This window comes from Crocodylus siamensis, chromosome 11 (genome assembly GCF_052110815.1).
Source record: "Crocodylus siamensis isolate JL-2025a chromosome 11, ASM5211081v1, whole genome shotgun sequence".
Lineage (NCBI taxonomy): Eukaryota > Metazoa > Chordata > Crocodylia > Crocodylidae > Crocodylus > Crocodylus siamensis.
In genome coordinates, this window is record NC_143405.1 from 36,378,285 (window position 1) to 36,400,435 (window position 22,151).

Sequence of the window (22,151 nt, forward strand, 5' to 3'; positions counted from 1 at the left end):
TACATTTCATCATTTATCAACTAAATAAAAGATATTGGGGGGGGGGGGGGCGAAAAATTACTACTAGTTATATATCTAGTTATTTTAGCCAAGTACATACTGTTTCTTATTCAGAGTATTACCTCAATTATCCTGCTGTCTACCGGCACAGTAGTGCTGACCATGTGAACATTTGGGGTGGACGTAGATCTCTGCCTTTGAGAAAGGGAGCCCTCAGACGAAGGATTTGATGCGTTGAATGTGAAGGCATGAGGTGTAGAATATCTGTGTTGAGAACTATAGAGTAGAGAAGACAGTTAAGTCATAGTTCATGATTTCCACTAATATTAGTTGTGAATTTAGTTTTCAGTAAAGATATACTAAATTGCACAGAATTCTCTATTAGAGGAAGGGTTAATACTATTTGATAACTAAAACTATTTAGCCAGCTGGATCTTGCCCAGCATAGTTTAGGAACGAAATTAAAGGGTTTTAAGCAACATTTTGACAGCTGGCATACCTACCTAGCACATCCATCAGCAATCTACGCTATTTGTCAGACTTTTAAGCAAGATCCACTCAACTGAGCAAGTTAAATCAGTTTGTGGGGTTTAAAAACACCTCCATTATTTACTGTGAAGATTCAAATTTGTGAAAGGAGGAACAAGTTGATGCAACAATTCAATAGCTCTCAAGGCAACGGTGAAACCCAAGACCATCTGAACAGAACTCAATACAGTTCTATGAAATATTAAACAGGAATACAATTATTTTAATATATGGCTCAACAGTAAATTATACCTGACAAAGAATTACCAATCATGGGTAATGACACAAAATCCTATTAGTCTTAAATCACATGACTAGCCATACTGAAGCCAATTAGTTCTCAACCTTTTTTGTACCAGGACCTATTTGTAAGCAGCAATGGCCACTCCTAAGCCAGTAAATAGTTTAAGTAGAAAACAGTCCCCTAGCCATGCCTGTGCCCCTCACTCCTACCTCGCCCCTGCCCCCCAGGCCTCACCCTCCTAGTGTGAGGGGCAAGGGTTTGTGGGACAGATTTGTTCACCCACAGTAGGCAAGGGGCTGCAGCCTGGTTAGACTGGTACAGGCAAGGAGCTGCCTCCATGGCCCAGTATGTGGGATTTGGCACAGAAGGGCAGAGCAGGGCAGAAAGACACAATGCTGCCACTGCTACTGGAAAATCTGCACCATCCATGGCACCAGCAGCACAAGAAGTAATAAACCGGGGGGGAGGGCAGAGGGGAGGCCATGCTGCCCTCACTTTCTCCCACCACCAGCCACTTGAGCACCAGGCTGCAGCTCTACCCCACCACCATGGCCTGGCCGCCATCATCACTGCCCTCAGGCCACAGCTCTACCCTAGAGAGGAGACGAGGAGGCAGACAGTGTAGCCTGGGCTCTTCTGCCTCATACAGACTTACCTGTGGGGAGCTGCTCACCACACTGCCTGGCTACCATGTGCTTGTGTGCACATGAACGTGACACCCGCTTGCTTGACCACTGTCCTCCTGCTCCCCTAGCCCCAAGCAAACCGGAACCCTACCAACTGCATGGGGAAACCCATGGATTCCCACATTTTTCTCTTTTAAAGAAGAATCTATTTTTATAGTTTGTTGATCCATTTTTTAAGTTTGTTCACAACCCTTTCGTATATTCTTGCAACCCACTTTTGGGTCTCAACCCATGAGTTGAGAAATGCTGAGCTAGACTGCTTGCAAAAAGGTAACTTTTATGTTAGATAAAATATATGCTTTTAACTCACTTTACAGATGTCGAAAGTACAGGAGTGGGGAAGAAGATCAAAAAATGTTAACACATTATGACATGTATAATGGTTTCTCTCTCAAAAGTAATTCAGTAGCAGTATGGACAAGAGGAAGTTTATCTGCCTTTGCTGGGGAGTAAGGGATATAAAGAGTCACCTTCAGGGAAAGCCTGAAATGGTAGAGGGAGGGAAGAAAGTCAGTCCTATTTGACCACATGACAGCATAACACAAGTCACTCCAATGAAAAACACGCATCAAAGTTTTCCAGATGAATTTAAGCTGAAGATTGTGGGCCTTGCCTTGCCACAGTGGTGGCTAACCTTTTTGGAAGGTGTGCCACAGATTAAAACTCCAAATACCATTCTGCCTCCAAAAGGCACATCTAACAAGAGGTTGCACCCAAAGACACAGATGAGAGTGGTGTCACTGCCAAGAGCCAGTGACCTTTCCCTGGCCCTGCAACTACCAGTTTTATGGGATAAGCAAGGATCCAAACCCTGAATTCAGTGAAGGCTGCACAGCTATGGAAGTGTTAACCTAGATCTCTTCACAGCAGTATCCTGCCCCCACTACCAGGTATTTGAAGGCTCAAGCCCTCTCCCCTCCCCCCGCCACACACACACACACACACACACAGAGGTGCCTCTCTTTATTGAGTGCCCAGAGCTTGTTTGCCACATACAGCAGCTGCCCATGCCACAGACTAGTCAACCCTGCTTTACCACACAGAAGTTGTACTGCAGGACAAGAATCTGCACTCTCAGAAAGGCAGAAGATAAGAGATTATTTGAAGAAACTACCACACAGAAAGCATGATCTCTAAATGAGGTACTGTTAAATGATCTCTACTGAGGCTAACCTGGAAAGGTGGGTATTGGTGGACATAAGCCAAGAGAGAAGTACCAACAAATGAGGGCCAGAGAAATGCAAATTAATGATGCTGAAGGTGGCCCAAGCTGTGCAATAAATTTATGAGGCACAAGTCATTACCCATGTATAATCATACAATCTTGCATGAGCAGCTGTTCCACTGGCAGAGAAGAGGTTAAGCTCAAAAGACATCATATCATATTCAAAAATGGACATGAAATTGCAAAAAGGCTTCTATGTTTATTAATAAAAGACGTTGGTTTAACAATGAATTAATGATAAATTGAACCAAAAAAACCTATTGGCATAAGTAGCCAGGAAGATTTATTTAAATCCACAAAGCTGTTTTCTGCTGGCTGCAATCTATCTTTCCTCAAATCCAAATGGCAAAGAAAAATTTCAGAGCTGATCTTGATTTCAGGAAGCTTGCCCAAATTCCTATAGTAATTTGGCATAGCATGAATCACAGTTTTAAAAAATCATTGTCCACCAAATGTGAGAGCAATGGATGCAGGAAGGTATGCATGAATATAAATGGTGCAGCAATATGAAGTGAACTTTCAGCCACTGTGGATCCAGCAGCAAAAGCTGTATGAAAAATGAATGCAAATCTTCATCACTATGATCACCAAACTCAACGTTCAAGACTCAGCCAGAGGGGGAAAAAAAAAAAAAAAAAAAAAACTAATGTAAACCTGAAAATGCATATCCAGGTCAACTGTGAATTAGAGATAGAGGAAAAATACAGTACAACTCTTAATGCTGAAGTGTTATTTATATTTTGCAGTAACAGCTGCCGCCAAGTTTGGTGGTTTCAATGAAAAACAACTGCATTCAATTATACTTATTTTATTAGTAAGCATGACAAAATGTTGGGCAGGTAATCTGAGGCTTTCTAATTTCCCAGAAACACTACTTTTAAAATGGTGTGAGGCATCTGAGAAGTGAAATTTACACATGAAAATATGGTAATTGCTGCTACAGCTCTCCAGATCACATGCAAAGCAGCTTCTTTGTACCCCATACCACTCTTGAAAAGACAGAGACTTGCCAAGAGTTAGCTGAGAAATATACACTTTGCCCTGGCTTGGCCTAGTCTAGCCCTTATCAGCCTCTACATGATAGGAAAGACTAGCTGGTTAAGAATCTATGCCTCCATTCATCCATTATTTTCATTGTAGGCTTCATAATTTATTATTTCAAGCAGCAACAATTTTTTTTAATAATCATTTTATACTTTGCTTCCTTTATTCCCACCTTGAATCCCTCTGAATAGGCTTCACAGTATGAGCAAATAATAGTGACAAAGGACTAGTGCTATTTTAAAAACACAAGAGTCCTGTAATAACAAATATCATACATCCTCATGTTTACTACATAACGGACTGCAAGTCAAATAGGACAATATCTGAAGAAATTTCAAATCCATGTTATTTTTGATTAATTTCCCTTCCCCTTTCTCCTCAAAACAGGAAAACACAGAAGTCACCAGAAAAATGCAAATGAAAACCACAAGATTATGAGTTCAGTTTCAAATACCAACCCAAAATTTCTCTTAAAGTTAAGAAAAATCAAAAAAGGTGGAGACTTTGCACTTGATTAGCTACTTACACTTGTACAAAACAGGTATTAATATTTCTGCTTTAAACACTATGGTTGTATTTACCGCATACTCTTAACCATCATTTATTACTTAATCATTCCAGTTTTTTTCCCTTAAATCTGTATCATTTCTCAAAACAAGTCATAGGAAATACCTGCTTACCTAACAGGTAATCGGGAAACAGACTCCCGCATCCGCCGCATTGTCAACGAAGGTAATGTAGGGACACCACTGTCACTGACGTTTGAATTTGGGAACAACCTGAAATATAAACAAAAAGAATGCTTCTGGAAGTTTCAACTGGAGGGGGGGTTTTTTGCATTATATCATACAGTCTACCCATTCTTATTTAAATCATTTGTTTTCTGTTTGAACTTTAAGCTTGTTTATTATTACTCTGTCTTGAAAAAAAGTTTGGGTTTCTTTCAAGCATGTACTCCCTGACTAAAAATTCTAAAATCATTAGCCATAAAAAGATATCAAGTACTACTTCTAAATTAAACTTTAGATACAATTTTTTTAAAAACACATTAGACATTAAATTTTCCTAGCAAAATATTCAACACTGTTAGTACAAAGTTAATGGGGGAGTTCTATTAAACCAACTTGGCAATAAATCTTATAATTTATTCCATAATCTTAGGACTATATACATCAAAAAATTTAAATTTAATCATGTAGATATAATTTCCACAGATGCCACCCTTAAATTTAATTTAAATTAAATTAGGTTGCAGAACATCTGCATAAGGATTTCCATGAGTAACTAGACTTAGCTACACTGATGACGCTTTTCTACTATTGACCCTGAATAAAATTTTCCAAAGCCCCATATTACCAATGGTATTTTGAATCTGAGTTTTGAGTGCACCAATACAGATTTTTGGAGCCAATACCAATAGCCAATTTTTAAGGAAGCATATCAGCTAATACCAATCCAATTTCTGATACGCAGCTTTTCATTGGGGGGGGGGGGGGGGGGGCAGCAGATCACGGCCTCTGCAGAGACAGGGAATGGGGCTGGGGCTGGGATAGGCTCTGACCAGTCGGGGCACGGAGCAGCATAGGACAGAGCTGCAAGTGGGTTATTGGGGGAAGATAGGGAAGAACGTGCCCCCTGGATCTGCTCGGTGCAGGGTGGGCTGCAGCTGCAAACTAGAGCCAGGGCAGATGCAGGATGGAAGCTCCCACCGCTCATCCAGGAGGGCATGGGGGGATGTGCCCCTGGTTCTGACTGGCCAGGGAAGAGCCCAGCTCCAGTCCCCCCTGCCCTGGGCAGATCCAGGGACACATGCCCCCCACCTCCCAAGCCCTCCCAGACAAGTGGCAGGAGCTGCCAGATAAGCACCGGACCAGTCACACACTATAGCAGGAGTCGCCCCAATTCCTGCACTCCCCAATGAGCCATGCCTCCATCCTGCCCTGGCCCCAGCTAGGCAGCCCCTACCCCACATCCTCCCTCGCCACAGGGGCCAAGGCCCTTCCCATGCCCCTTCTCCCTCCCACCTCCCCTTCCACACCAGACCTACCAGCTGCACGCAGCACTCCACGCTGCCAGCTCTACTTCTCACTGCCTACATGCAGTGCACATGCATGGGCATTTATTGGACAAATTAATCGGCTACATTGGGCCAATTTCCAATACAGAAAGTTTTCTTTATATTAGTGCCAATCCAAAAATCGGACATATGTATCAGCGCACCTCTAATCCGAGTGTTTCTTTTATTTAAATAGTTTATTTATAGAAGAAACTTCTGCACCCTTCCACGTTCAGTGAACCTCAACATGACTTTATATCTAGGAGGTGAACCCATCTTAGGCCCCACTGCAGTATCCCCAAGGTCAGCTGGAAACAACCTCCTACAAGTACCATCAGTATGCCAAGTCTGCTTCATAAAAAACACACGCAAATTGTTCCACAACCTCAAACTCCAGATCTCTTAAGGCCTGCCAGAGCTCAAGCCCGGACATCTTTCAGAAGTAGTGCAAGACCTTTCTGTTTGACTTGATATTGAGCAAACAAAGCTAAGCCAATAAATCATTTAGTCAGATCTCAGCTTTATTTTGTTATTGCATTTTATTTATGCTATCTGCCCTGTTAAATCGTTCTAGTTCTGTTCCTGTAAGCTGCCCAGAGCCTTTGTTGGGAAGGGTAGGATATAGCATTGAAATAAATAAATGTCTTAATTTATGTAGCCCAGGATATCAGTCTACAATGAAAATCTAATACTCTTCAGAAGTCTATTTTGACGATAATACAAAATGACCTGGGACAGACACTGCAGGCTAATTTCACCACGGCAAGACAAATGTTTTCACAGACTATATTATTTCACTGCTCAGGCAATCAAACAAGCTGCAAAGATATGGAGACGAGCCAAGGCTCTGCAGTCGCACAGAATCATTACTACTATTAAAAGTCCTTACAGGAGTTGCCTGATATTGCTCCAGTCCACACACATGGTTGGAACTTTCGTGCTGCAATGCTCATGGAATTTGTAGCCACACGTCTGACACCGGAACCCATTTAGCAAGAACTTCTGGCAGATGTCACAGAAAGCAAGTTTTAGAAAGGTTTTCCGAGCCTAGGAAAAAAGTTAACAGTTATTTTTAATCGGTATTTACAGTGCTAGTTCTGTTGAGGACTCAGATGAACACTTTTGGGGTTTGACAAACAATGACAAAATCTTCAGTAAAACACCAGAGTTGTAATTCTGATCTAAGCTACATATTGATCTTAACACTACAAATAACAAAGCTTATATGTTTTTCATGTCATTATTGTCAAACCTTTACAAATATTTAAGGGTATCTTTACCTAGCTGCACAGCCCTAAAATTTAAATGAACCTTGATCAGATTCATACCACCAATTTGTTCCTAAGAAAGTGTCATTCTGTCATTTAGTAATATTTAAAGCAAGTTTCTTTAAACAAGCTTTGATTTTTAAACAACTTGCCCTATGTTTTACAAGACTTTTACAAGTTAGGGAAAATGAAAGCAGGGAATAGAAGACTTCACAACATGCTACAAAAGGCAAACTCCAAATCTAGATTCCGACTGGCTCAAGAAAAACAATTTTGCATTTTATTCTGCGTAGTCATAAACAAGACCATCTGTTGTCAACACCAACAAGAAAAAAAATGTGGCTTACGGCTTTTACATAATTCCTAACTTTAACAGTCTACTAAACATTCTTTAGCCCTACTAAAAGGATGAAACAATGAAACCCATTCTGCTATAACATTCCCATTGAAAAAGTCACCTGGACAAACAAGAAACTGAAGTTCCCCATGCATTTTGTCAGGGGTGTCAAATATGGCCTGCAGGCGGCACCCAGCCTGCAGAGGCATTCTATCCAGCCCACTTGGCAGGCAACCAAATGTTGGAGGGAAAGGGGGGCAGGAGGCTGCATGGCCAGGAAGGAGTAGCCTGCCACAGACTCTGGGACCCTTGGACCCTGGTGATCATGGCAACCAGCAGCAAGAAAGTGAGCAAGGATTGATACAGCTCCAGTTGCTGCCACCACTATGGGACTATCTCCTTGGCCACCTGGACTCCTGCCCCATGCTCCCTACTGAAGCCAGAGATGCCTTCACCAAATGGCTCAGGCCCCAAGCAAAAAAGTCAGAGACACACAGCAGGAGCCAGAGCTGCTACTGCCTCCAGGTGCTCCAAGCTGGAGCTGCTAAAAAGATGAACTCCAGCCCATCTCTTGTCTGAGCAAAGGGAACCTATAACATGCTTTGAGAGGGAAACTAGATTAATCTCCCAAGGACACAATTCTGTTAAATTGTGCACATAATCTTATACACAACCTGGTAAAGGTATGTCATAAATTTGAGAAATATGAACATGCTGAGCACTCTAAAAAAATTACAATCTGAATAAGCCTACATTAGAGAATCTGCTAAGGCACTAAACCTACTGGGTAACTTAATCAGTAATTTATCAAAATGGAAAGTCCTATTCTGTATCTGAACTATCCCTTGATAAGACTGCATTCTAAGAAGTCAGTTCATTATTTGGGTCCATCTGTATGTATCTATCCACAGAAGATGGACAGTCATCAGTGCTTGGACAGAAACTTTGTAGAGATTTGCATATTTTTCTAGTAATGACTAGTGCCTCGCTGGTCATTATGGACCAAAGAAATTAAATCTTTCCTCTAAATCCACAAGATGTATAAATAGTTTTACACAATATTAAGAGGAATCTATTCAGTTTCTCAATGTGGAAACTAGGATGAAACTTTATTCTCTTTTAGTATTAAAGAATATTATCAACAAGTATGTAAAGAACACTGCTTAAAGATCTGACAGTGCCTACCCTTTTTATTATTGCAACTAAATTAAGTAGGGCATTTCCACAAGTTCTTGGTAAGCTATACTGACTTCTAGAGGCTAAAGCCTGTTAACAATTACTGCCTTAATTACTGTATTTTACTGGGACAGATGCACTGTAGCATCATGATCTAAAGCTTCTCCTTGTGCTTAGAAAGCCAATTATACTTATGATGGAATATCTGCTTCAACTGAAAGCATAAACATAAAAAATAAGAAAGAAAAATAAACTCACAAAGTTGTGTGTTGTGAGTGGAACATGATCAAGGAAATCTACTTGCAGTTCCTCTCCAATCAAACTGGCAGCATCTGTACTCCAATCCAAACGTGCTTTTTTACTAAAAAGGAAAACACATACTTAGGAAAACTGAGAAAAAACTGGTATGTTCAAGAACATAAATAGTGCACATGCCCCCGTAACAGGAAAACAAAATACAACTAAACTTTTAGAGTAAGTCGTATTTCAGTTATTGTTACAGAGTTCAGACGACCAATTTTGCAACAATATCAGATCAACTTAAGTGGTTTGGATTATAGTTTCTAAACTAAGGGTGGGCAAAATACGGCCCACAGGCCAAGCCATTCTATCCAGCCTGTGGGGCCCATAAAAATTTAGAAAATTAATACTTATCTGCCCCTGGCTACCTGTCAAAGATGACAGGGGTCAGGGACAGTAAGACCCATGGGAAGCCACGGCAGGATCCTGCAACAGCAAGGCCCACCCAGAAGACCCTGCCTAACAGACCTGGGACCGTGGGGCTGTTCATGCCTCTCTGCACCAGAGCAGGAAACTCAGGTAAGAAGGGTGGGAGCAGGGAGGCACGGGAAGATGATGGGGAATCGCCCCAGTCCCCAAGGCTAGGCTGGCTCTTGCTGAGTCCTGAGGTCCAGCCATGCAGCTGGGAGCCACATGGTGCAGAAGTGGCAGGCAAGACAGGTGAGCCTGAAGCCAGCACGGGGCATGCAGGGTCACGGCTGCATGCGCTGGTCCCGGCCGCTACTGCTGCATGCCCAAGGGCAGTAGGACACACCATGGATGGGCAGTGAAGAGCAGGTGCAGGGTGCACTGGGGCTGCACACTGCTGGTGGTAGTGGAAAGGTGCTGCAGGGTACTTGGGCTCTAGGCTGTTGCGGAGTAGGCGCAGGTACTGACCAGCTCAGAAGGGTAGCATGCAGAGATCTCTCATGCACACCCCACTTACCCTCAAACCCTTCCTGCAAACCCCACAGCCACACCCTCCCCCCCACACACAATCACACACCCCACAAATACTGTATATACACACACACACACACACACACACACACAAACACTCCCCCATACCCACTCACACCTCCCTGACACCCCACACACTATACAAGAGTAAGACTGCATTTTGAGCTATTATGAAATTATTTCCACATATACAGCACAGACACTAGTCAGGACAAAAATATATATATATTAATTAAATTAAAATATATTATTATGGGTGTTCAATTTTTAGTATAATTTATTTTCCCCTCATTCTAAGATGGCAAACCCTCTTCTCCAAAGGAGTACTTCCAGGGGCAAAGGGAGGGACTTCTGGTGGCAAAGGTTAGAGGTTGGGGATGGGACTTTCAGTCCCAAGATAACCAGGGGGTGGGGCACCTGTCAACCCTAATGCCCCGCTCCACCCCCGCAGCAGCTCCTTCCCACACCCACTTTTCCCCAACTGGGCAGTGCCTGCCCCTGCCCTAGCCCCACTCCCTCCCTCACTGTGGGGCCCTCGATCTGCACCTCCATGCCCCTCCCCATCAGAATTACCGGCCAGATACTGCTCTCCAAGCTGCCAGGCTTGCATATCGGGAATCAGATCGTATTGGCCAATATGACTCGTTAATCAGCCATCAATATTGGCCCAAAAAAACCTTTATCGATGCACCGCTACTGCTTAGGATGATAAGCCTAAGTAAATTTAAAATATTCTGAGGGATGAGTCTTACCCTTTTTGTTCGTTAAGAAGCCGAAAAACTGCACAGCATTCTGACTGCAAGCCTCTTACTTTGAGGGCCTTCATAAGACAATCATGGAGAGTCGTTCCATTTCGCACATTCACCTGTGAATTAAAGAAAATGTTATACAGGAAACCCTCACTATTTGTGGGTTTGGCATTCGTGGTTTCAAATATTTATGAATGCCACTGGAACTGTCCCCCCCCCCACAGCTGCCGGGCACACTGCATTCATGAACACAGTGCCTTATTTGGGGATTTTGCCATTCACAGGGGATACAAGAACGTATCCCCCCCTCCCCCCAAATAGTGAGGGTTGCCTGTAATTTAAAACAGAGAAGAATATCAAAGGGTTAAAAATTCAGATCCTCATGTTCTGCATAAAAAGAGACACACCACATACTATATACCACTACCATAAAGGATTACTTTATTAATTCAGTGACCCAAAGATTAATGGAGTTGTGGCTGCCCAGTGGTAACTCATGGTTTCATGTTCTTCTCCAAGTTTTCTGTGGGAAGGAGAAGGGGGAAAAATGCACACATTTCTGAAAAGTCAAGAAGAGTTAAGACGCATACTTACTATGATATTAAATTCTTTCCCCCTCCCTAAGGTGGCACTGACCAATAAGAATTATCTGCATGTAACCTGAGCTGAGTTCACTGTGTGTTAGATACAGCTGAACCAGGGGTGGGCAAAATGCGGCCTGCAGGCCAGATGCAGCCCACCAGGCCATTTCATCTGGCCCGCAGAGCCCATAAAAAATTAGAAAATAAATATTAATCTGCCCCTGGCTGCCTGTCATGCAGCCCTTGATGGCTTGTCAGAATTCAGTAAGCAGCCCTCTGCCCAAAGTAAATGCCCACCCCTGTGCTGAACAATAGATGGTTTCTGTGGCAGGGCACCTTTGGTGCCCGCCACTAAGAGCAGCAAACAGGCAGCTGCCAGGTGCCTGATGAGGGTAGTCTTTTTGGCCCAGGGATATAAACTGGGCTGCAGTTTGCTGCAGGAAGGAATGAGGCAACTGGTGCCTCCTTAGCTGGGGCAGGGGGCACATGCCCCACCATGACCAATCTCGCTGACCAGGGAGGATCCCCTCCCAGCCCATCCCACTCCCACTCCCCAGCCAGCACTCACGGCGGGGGGAGGGGCCCCCACTGGCACTCCCGCCTGACCCCCACTGCCCATTGCCTAAGTAGCCAGCACAGCTTGTCAGGGGGTGTACTAGCGCTCTCAGAGGGTGCATGTGCACCCCCATGCACCCCCTACGTGTTGCCGTTGGCAGGAACTATGGGGAGGAGGTAACCCCTTGTCCTGGGTAAGATGTAAAACTGCACCCATTAGGGAAGGGTGGTCTGGTGGGGCTCCTAGTGGAATGGGAGCCGCCAGGAAATGCCAGGCCAGTTACCTGCCAGGTGAAAGGCGGGTCGGGGCACTTAACCCTAGCCCCACATCCCTGGTGGTAATCTAGCGAGCAGGGGGAGCCCAGGGCTCAGTTCAGGAGCCCTGAGGCAGAGCTCAGCCTGGAGAAGGGATCCTGTGTGAGGGTGAGTGAGGAAGCCCAGTGGGGGTATAGCAGCCCGGGGAGGGGCTAGGAGCAAAATAGGCCTACAGTCATACAATCTCTCAGTCAATGATCAGGTTAGGCTAGCCGGAGATATCCAACAGACTGTGCCAGGGCTGACCAAGGCAAGGAGTGCCAAGCCTGAAGCCAGGTGAGGCTGAGAGGCATGAGTGTGGCCCCTGAGAGAGGACAGTATGAAAGAGGCTGGATGAGAGCCAGCGGAGTGAGCGGATCCCTGGTGAGAGAGGGGTAGCGTGCGAGTGGCTCTCCGGGGCTGTGGAAAGAGCTATAATTGTGTGCCCAGTTTGCTCTGGCCATAGGCCAGAGCAGTAATATCAGAGAAACATCTGCAAGGCATGGGACCCATGGGAGGGGAGGTCGGAGCAGGTATTAGGCCCTTGTCAGCAGGGTGAGTAATGGATAGCCTCTTGCCTTTGTAACTTCTCTCATATTTTTCCATCAGGGTGTGGCAGGAGAGCAAAGCAATCGGTTACCCCAGAAGCAGTGCAGCTGGCAAAAACCTGAGGAGGCCACCCTACTACAGTTAGATTGGAGCAGTCTAACAGGAGTTGAAGAGAGGGAGTCTATCTCCTCAAAAGACATAGCTCAAACCTTAAATCCATTTCCTTTGCTTCAACTGTCTTCTGCATATTGTGTCAGCAGACAAGTGCAGGGTATTCTTGCCTGTGCAATTACAGCTGTGAATTGTGACATGAGGTAGCTTAAGACATAACTGGGAAGTACAGAGTTAGATTAGGGTGGACAAAATTCGGGCTGCAGGCCAGATCCAGCCTGCCAGCTGACTGGATCCGGCCTGCGGGCAAGAACCCACCTATTGATTGTATCCAGCCTCACCAGTGGCTGCCCCTGCTGTGCTACGCATGGGGCCAAGTCCCACCCATGATCATCTGGGGCAGCATATGCTGTGCTCCCAGCCTCCCCTGCCAAAGTTGCCAACCTCAGCCAGTAGGCACAGCTTCAGGGCAGGGCTGTTGCTGCTGCTACTGCAGCTGCCCAGGGAACTGCTGGGGGCTCCCTCAGCCTCCAGCAACTCCTAATTCTGTCTCTGCCACAGCGCTTTGGGCAGCAGGTAGGGAGGGGAACCTGCAGCACTGACAGGAGTGGGGTGGGCTCTGTCTGCAGTTCACTTCAGTTCTGCTCATGCATAGCTGGGCAAGGGAGTGCGTGGGTGGAGTGGGGGCATGAAGGAGCTTGGCTGCTCACAAAGCCCCACCAGGCAGGCATGGGACAGACAGGTGGGGTGGGAGCAGCAGCAAAAGCCAGCATGCATTTGGTGTGGCCCCACTAGGCAGGCACATGGGATGGAAGCAGCAGCAGGAGCCAGTGTAGGCTCAGCTGCAGTCCCACCGGGCAGGTGTGGGACAGACCAAGAGGGCCAGCAGCACCAGGCTCAGCTCCCTGCCCCTCTCCCATTCTAGGGGCTTCTCTTACTGCCTGCCTGTGGAAGCTGCTGTCCTGCCCTTTGCAGTGTGCTGCGAGCCAAGCTGGCAGCGCTGATCCCCCTCCCCGTTCCTACAGAAGGGCTGGGCTCAGCCATGTCAAAGGAATAGGCGGGGAGGAAGCCCCACATGTGCACACCCAACCTACCCACACCCCACACATGCACCCCCCATCATAACCACACACACCCGCAATGTCCCTCACACCCCAGCCACACACTCCAGCCCCCAACCTCCACACTCTCCCAAGTACCTCATCACTCCACCATAACCACACACATCCAACACTGTCCCCTATACCCCAAACATACATCCTGCACCCCTCCAGACACAGACACCCCCCAACAGTCCCACACATTCCACCTCAGCCACACACCCCCAACAAACACCAATCACACACTCCCCCAACCCTCCACACAATATACAAGCAACTCTCCCCTCCCCACCACCTCCTAAAAGGCATACTTCCTGGGCAAGGGGAGACACTTCCAGTGGCAAAGGTCAGGGGGTGGGACTTCTGGTCATAAGATAGTGACCAGGGGGTGGGGTACCTGTCAAGGGGTGGGGCTACCCTTGTGGCCCCTGACATCTCACCAAAATTTAAGCGGCCCTCCAACTGAAATAACTGCACACCCCTGAGTTGCATGGTATTACATGCATAAGAGAAAATAAGTTGTGAGATTTAGCAGATATGAAGTTCCTTCTGGGAAGGCAGGTCACATGTCTGACTTCAGGACAGGTCTACAAAGTCTTATCCAATACAGGTTAAAGGCAGAGACAGACTGTAAGATATGGCCATATCCGGCCACTGATCTGCAAATGTATTTGGGTAATGTCTTTGTAAGACACAACACCCCATCAGGCAATCTTAACTCTGTATTAACAATGCTTTTTGGTCACTGCATTTCTAATTTTAATCAGGAAAAAATGCTATTTGTGGGAGTTATGTAAGTTATGCCTAGGGAAAGGAAATTGTGCAGCTGCCAAGTAGCACTGTACTAATCCTGTACATTGTTACAGAGGAATGAAGATTAGGGTCATGCTAACTCTACTAACAAGGTTGATAAAAGAAATCACAGATAAGAGTCCTGGACAGATCAACAGTTGCCACAGCACTTTAAATTGCTGCTGTGAACAAGCTGGAGTGCTAGAAACGCTTTCAGAGGCACGCTTTCTAGCCAGGACAATAACTGAGCTGCTCAGCCCTGCAGCTCTTTACCACCTTGGCTCATGAGAGGCACCTGTCAGTGAACCCATGCAATGACAGCCTACCACCACCCCTACAGGGGCACAAGCATGTACCAGATCCCCAGGGCTCAATGACAGCAAACACGGCCGCCTGCCTTCCTGACCCCCACCTCATCCTGCACCAGCAAACTTTCCCCTACTCTCCCTCTCGGGGCTGGCAAATGCTGTTATCTCACTCTGCAGGGACAGGGCAGCAGACCGAGCACTGTGGGAGGCTGGGCAACAGAGACCCTCCCATTGCATTATAGTGCAATGTACATGTCACATGTAGCACTATAAAATGTAGTACTACAGAGAAGTCCCTGCCTAGCTCAAATGCCCCCCAATTTTGGATCAACAACATTATATTGATCTTCATGAGGCACACCAAATTTCAAAGTAAACAATCAACCTGTGGGTATCCAGGCAGTTGGAAGAGATGACTTTTAAAGAGAAAAGGGTTTTCAAGGAGGTGTGAAATAGCACACCATGATACTCCTAGCTACATGAAAAATGTCCAACTGATTTTAACAGAGCCAGAAACAAATGCTGTGCCCAAATTCTTTATATACATCTCTCTACCCCAATGTCAACAAACAAAAGCTTGTCAAATGCATCAGGCATATTTGTTCTCAAGTCTTCATCTCTCTCAGTACTTGGTGGTACATGTATACAAAAAGGGGCAAGAGTTTCCCAAATACTGAACGAAAGAGACATCATAGGAGTGACAAATGCCCAGAAGCTGCAGTATATGCATGAGGAAAGCTGGAGGAGATCATACTCACTGCACACGTGGCAAAACTTCTCCCCTTGCATCCCAGTTACCACATGGGGTGTAGGCAGAGTGGCTCAAAGACCCTCAAAATCCCATTTCCACAGAAACAGCCTCAGATGCAACTAGAGGTACTGCCCACCACCTTCATCCTATCATTTATTCTAATACCTAGCCCCCTTTCCAGCATCCCTCTCCCAGTCACAAGCCTCCTCCTTTTTTCCTTTCACTTCTTGCATACTATCTCCATTTATTTTATTTTGCTTTGAAAATGGTTTGGGATCTTCCTGTGTTTTCTGATATACTGAGATTATAAAAGAATACAGCCCCTTTGATATAGGCAGATTGTAAATAGCAGGATGCTTTATTCTCCATTATCAACCTACCAAACGACTACTCAGGATCAGTTTACAAAACAAAATAAAGGCTGGTTGTAAGTCTGATTCAGTAGTGACTGCATGTCCTTGAACCACCCAGGCTCCTGTGAAAACTGGCAAACTAAAACAGTGCCTTTCAACCTTTTTCAATTCAAGGAACCCCTCAAAATACCAGCTTTTAGCTTTTGCTCTTTTTTTACTATGGAAAAATAGGGCCATTACTTTGTTGCAAAGAACTCATAACAGGTTGGAATGATTTGGACACAGTGGATTCCTATCTGAAGTCTCCAGATTTATCTCATGAATCACATGTAGGTGTTTGAACATCTAACAGTGATAATATTGTGCCACACCCTTAAAATGATCTTGGGGTACCCCAAGTGAGAATAACTAGGAGTAGATGTTCTTTTGACTACTCCCCCCACCTCCCCATCAACACCCTATATTGAGCACCATACTATTTACTGGATATCATTTTCAATTTTGCTTCCCCAATAGGTTGCAAGTGCCATGGACCATATGAAGTTTCAAGCAACTGAAACATGCTCAAATGTTTTAAATGTCTCCCTATCTTCTGAAAACTGAATAGAACCAAAGAAGCTGCAGTAGCAGAGTACAATCATCACTTCCCCAGAAAGGATGCATATTCTGCTCCTCAAAGGGCACAAAACTTGTACAGACTGAGTCTTTAAAAGATCTTTTTGCTTATGGCCCAGGTTGGTAGGTTTAAACTGTGGTATAGGAGTAGAAAGGCTGAATTAAAAATGTCTTCTTTATGTGCGAATCTAAGTCAAAAATAGTAGATGACTGTTGGAAGGTTCAGCCCCTACACTACATGATCAGTGAGAGGCTCAGAAATTATGCCTCTGACCTTTAAGCTAAATATGCCTCTTGAGATAGGCCAAAAATGAAGCTAAGAGGAAGAGTGAATGATATATAGACTTTATAGGCAGTATTCTAAATTCAGCAAGTGTCATTTTATTCTTTTGTTTTGAGATGACTTAATCAGTTGTAGAAATTGTCTGATGAATGCAACAACAATCCACAGTCACATTTGGATAGCCCCTCCCCTTTAAAAAAAACTCCAAAGATTACTAGATACTACTTACTTATAAATAAAGACAGTTCTATATTTAAGTAAATCAAGCATTTAGACCCAAAACAGGTTTTGGGCTGTATGTTCCATTTAGTGGCTCTTAGATTAATTCTCAACATTTAGGTTGCTATTTTCCTAGCAATGTAGAAGCAAAAAAAATATTCTCAGAGAAAATTTGAGGCAATTTAATACATTAAAAGGATTGTTGAGGGTGGGTGGGGTTGAGCTGTATTACAACTCACTTATAAGGATTGGCGTAAAAGTGCAGTAAAAGTGCAGTATGCAACAATAGGCTTACTGAATCATCGCGTAGTTGGTTCATGGCATATTAAGCAACTCTGTCAGACCAGAATATTTCATCATGCTTACAGCAGCAAGTGCATGTGAAAGGAACTTCTGACCCAATTAATTATTTATTTTCTTTAAATGTACTATTTTTTCTGTTGAACAGGGTCTGTTTGTTTTTTATTTGACCTACACAGGAAGACTGCTCAGTGATAGCACTGTAGACTAGCAGTGCTCAAAGCTTTGACCCTCCAGCCCAAATGAATGGTGCCTTCTGGCCCAGCACACAGGGATCAGGCCCTGCACCCCATAATGTGCCCAACCTAATGTGCAGGTTCACAACCTGTGGGGCTCCCCATGGCCTCTGCAAGGTGGATAACAGTACTGGTGGCTAGATCTGACCCCTAGGCCAGGCATTCAACACTTCTATTGCAATTAGCATTACCTTGAAGGAAGGGAAGGTACAAATTAGGATTTCAAGCAGTCTTGTTAAAAGTTTTGATAATTTTTCTTGCAGCTTCCAAGGAAAGAAATTCAAGGTTAGCCCCTTATCACTGTATTACATTGCAGACATCAGTACAGATCAAACCTATATTAAAATCACCTTATATTCTAGATTTCACAGAGGAACGGACACCTGCATGAATGAAGCGTGTTCCCAGAGGCTGGGGGGGGGGCGGGGGGAGGGGGCATGGCAACTGCCCATAGGTAGCAGCAGAGGGGGGTGGGGGTGCGGCGGCAGCTGGCAAGTGACAACTGGCAGTCAGCGACCACCAGCAGACACCACCAGCAGTGTCAGCGGCAAGTGGGGGGAAAGAAGGTGGAGAGCAGTGACCTCCCACCGGTGCTGCAGGCAAATGTCAGCAGTACGTCTTTCAGGGGGTGCACCACCAGTATCAGGAGATGCACATGCACCCCCTACACATCACCAATAGATACCTGTATTGCAGGTTAGGTTAGCCTATTCCTGAAATGTCTTTATCCTTACGTATTTGATTGTAAATGGCCCACGTTAGAACCTTTTATTTTTCAAATAGTATTACTACATTCTATATTACAGTAAAAGCTGTATTATCCAGCACTTCACCATCCAGAATGCTTCATTAACCGGCCTCTGTTGTTACGATCATGGGTCTTCCAGTTTTGCCAAGTCCCACTTCCTCCTTGAGGACCACAGCCCTGGGCAAAGCAGCCCGCACGGGGGCCCCCCCGCCTCCCCCGACACACTGATGCCAGGGAGTGAAAGCCCTGGTACACCAGCAAAGGTGTCTCCAACCCGCTGGAGATAAACTCTCAGATAACCAGCATATTTGACTAACCAGCACCCCTCATTCCCCATGGATGCCAGATAGTAAGTAGTACAGTAAAAGCTCTGTTATTTTAAAAATAATATTACTACAGCCTTTAGCATTAAACAGATGGTGACTCATCTAGGCATGGAAAAACTTTTAGCAATAGAAATGTTAAATAATACTGAAATAAGTCAAACTTACCACCGTGCGTTGCTTGTTAGGCAAAAAAACCCGAATAGTACTGCTAGTCTTGGAGGTGTCTGAGAGTTTGCCATCATCAGACGCTCGGCGCTGATAACCAAACTGCTGAACAATAGTGGGCGAAATACAGTTCGATCCATCAAAGACAGAATCCTTGAATCCAAAACCATTACTGATGGTCTTCCAAGCTCCCTGAATATGCTCCATTGATACAGTTTAAGCAGTAACAAAATCTGCAGTAAAACACAGGAAAAACGTTACATCTTCAGTGTCAATTTTAAACAATGGGTATGGACAACAGGGATGAGAATAGTTAAATGATTAATTGTTTAATCCAGGGGTAGACAAAGTTTTTGCCGGAAATGCAGAAAAAACCTCAATGTCTAGCTTGTAAGGTGCCAGAATGCTAGAAAAACAGAACTGGGGCAGGAAGTACATCACAGAACACACTACATATTAATATCATTAATAATCGAAGTTTTAGTAAACACCAGGTTTTCTAAAAATCGTAAACCTGGTGACAATAAATAAAACTTAATATACTACGCATGCACACAAAACTAGACACGCATGCAGACACAGGGCTGGGCTGCTGGGCCGCAGGACCAAGTCGAGCCCAACAATGCCCTGGGCCTGTCGCAGCCCCTGTGCTTCTTTAGGAAGCTGGTGCTCAGGCTGCAACGTGGCTCACTGAGGCCTTGGCCCACAGCCCACCCATCAGCCAGCTGCAGGGGCTGAGCTCAGAGCAGGGTGGGCAGCAGTGGTCCGGGCACCACTGGAAGTATGGCTATGTGGGGGTGGAGGGAGTATCAAGGCAAATTTTGGGGTGGCCGTAGCCCCCCCCACTGCTGTCCCTTTGATCTCCAGACCCCAGCCAGGCTTAGTGCCAGTGGCTGCTGCGCGTACCACCTGGTGGATGGCAGCAGAGGGGCCAGAACAAGGCCCAGGCAGGCTGGGGCAGCCATGGCAGCAGTTCCTGGGGTCAAGGCAGCTGTCACAGCTGGACCCTTGCACCTGGGGTGGCTCCACCCACCTTGTGCTGTGCCTGGCGTGCAGGGAGGCCAAACCCAGAACTGGGAACCTCCCCAAGCCTGGCACCCTGCCCTGGCCAGGCAGTGTCCACTCATGCGGAGAGTAGCTGTGTTTCATCCCCAGAGAGTTGCATGGGCAGGGCCAGGCCCCGCCTCAGGTGCCACTGGGCACCCCCACCTGCCTACCGTGGCCTGAGCCCACAGAGACCCATAGCAGCCACACTTCCCATCCAGCCCCTGCCTTCCCAAGGTGCTGGCCAAGCTGGCCTGCCTGTGGCACCTCCCCCCTGCACCTACTTCTCCCTGTGCCGCCTGGACCCTGCCCTGAGCACCAAGCCCCAGTGCTGCCCCCGCCCAAGTGGGACAAAGCATGCATCTGCCTGGGCCCAGGGCTTGCCCACCTGCTGGAAGTCTGTTCAGCACCCCGCCCCTGCCCCCAAACCACCATGGCTCCCCTCCAGAAATCAGGCCAGGCTGGATGACACAGCCCAGGGACAGGGGCAGGGTCAACAGAATACAGACAGCGTCCCTGCCTGTGGTCTCCTGACTCTGCCCCCGACTGCCTGCTGTGGTGTTGGGACCTGTGGCTGCTCCAGAGAGCCTGTTTTAATATAAAATAAAATAAAAAATTCTTCACGCACCTTCTGGTGTGCAGTAAAAAATGTCTCTATGTGCCACAAGTTGGGACATGTGCCAGGGGTTGCCATTCCCTGGTTTAACTGATAAGCCCAGTGATAACCGGTTATCATTTAGCAGGGAAGGGGAGGGAAAGGGAAGCTGTGTGGCACCCCAACAAAAACAGAAGGCAGCAGGTGGGAGGAAGAGAGGAGCAAGAAGGAAAGGGGGAAGGGAGAGTGACTACTACCTATAGCTAGGTTACACAGACCCAGGTGCACCTGCTTGCAGTCTCCCCATCACCTGCTACAAGCATCCCAGATGCAATGCCTCCTGTTGCTGCAGCTGCCACTGTTGGTGGTGCCCAAACACGCCACCCAGCCAGACCTACAGCTGCAGGCCTGGCAGGGACAACATGGAGGTAAGAAGGTGTGGGGCAGCTCCCCCGGGCTCAACCAATTGGCATGCTCCCACCCCACCTGCACCCAGAGAGAATCTGCCCACCTGGCTCACTGCAAGGTGCAGCCCTGGGGAGCTCAGGCCTCATGGAGCCACTGAGTCCGTCACACCTCAGGGGGCTGGAAGTGCCCCGCACATGCTCAGGATGCCCAACAGGCTGGGCCAGAGCAGCCCCACATGGGCCAGGTCAGAGATTGCCATACCAATTAATCCTTTAACTGGTGCAACTATAACAAGTCAAATTAATATTTTTTTAATCAGTATTTATGTTCCTAACGGCCAAACATGCATTTCATCTCTTTTAAAAGAGATAGGGGAGCTGCTGCTGCTACTGCACAGAAGCCCCCAGTCATCTACTATACCATAATGTCTTTATGATCTTATGGATATATAAATTAGCTAAAACCCGAACCGTCCCTACATGAAGCAGGTTTTAAAGTTGAATCAGCATTGCTATATTTGTATCATTACAGAATCAGGTACAAGGTAACCTAGGGGATAGTGACCACCAGTTGATAGGATTCACTATCCAGCATAAGGTAAAAAAGACAACTAGTAGTGCTAGACTTCCAGAAGGCCAACTTCAATGAGCTTAAAGATTGGTTAGGGCAGGCCTGAGGGGAAATCACTTCTGTGAGTTGGGAGTCCAAGAAGGGTGCAAGTTCCTCAAGGGACTGATCCTACAGGTGCAGAGGGGTACCATCCCAGTACACACAAAGGGAGGCAAGAGAGCCCAAAAACCTTCTTAGCTGAGCAAGGAAATCCAGGAGAGCCTTCAGATGAAAAAAAGAGGCATATAGGCTGTGGAAGCAAGGGGCAGCCACCAAGGAGGAGTATAGCTGCTTGGCTCACACTTGCAGGGAAGCAGTAAGGAAGGCCAATGCAGTTACAGAACTCAAGTGGGCAACAAAGATTAAGGATAACAAAAAGTCCTTCTTTAAGTATGTAGGGAGCAGGAAGAAGGTGCAGGGTAACATAGGGCTGCTACAGAATGGACTAGGGCAACTCATAACCAATAGGATGGACCAAGCAGAACTCTTAAATAATTTCTTTGCTTCCATTTTCCTGGACACAGATACAAATACTCCCAGTGAGTCTTTAGTCTGGAGCGTGAGTAATAGCAATCCACCAATGGTTAGCACTGACCTAGTGAAGGAGCACTTGGAAGGGCTGAACATATTTAGGTTGGCAGGCCCCGACAATCTTCA

At 46.0% G+C, this 22,151-nt stretch overlaps 1 protein-coding gene across 4 annotated transcripts in view; it reads right to left on the reverse strand.

Annotated features, from left to right (window-relative positions):
- Nucleotides 1-22,151, reverse strand: part of RAF1 (Raf-1 proto-oncogene, serine/threonine kinase) — a 153,203-nt gene that overhangs the window by 41,253 nt on the left and 89,799 nt on the right. For all 4 annotated transcript variants that reach the window (XM_090021115.1, XM_090021114.1, XM_090021113.1 and 1 more), the window contains exons 2-7: nt 18,839-19,071; nt 10,556-10,668; nt 8,823-8,925; nt 6,673-6,830; nt 4,408-4,506; nt 123-276 (exon numbers count right to left, since the gene is read on the reverse strand). In XM_090021115.1, coding sequence (XP_089877241.1) covers nt 123-276; nt 4,408-4,506; nt 6,673-6,830; nt 8,823-8,925; nt 10,556-10,668; nt 18,839-19,045 — 834 coding nt within the window. In that variant the 5' untranslated portion in view covers nt 19,046-19,071. The remainder of the gene's footprint in view (nt 1-122; nt 277-4,407; nt 4,507-6,672; nt 6,831-8,822; nt 8,926-10,555; nt 10,669-18,838; nt 19,072-22,151) is intronic.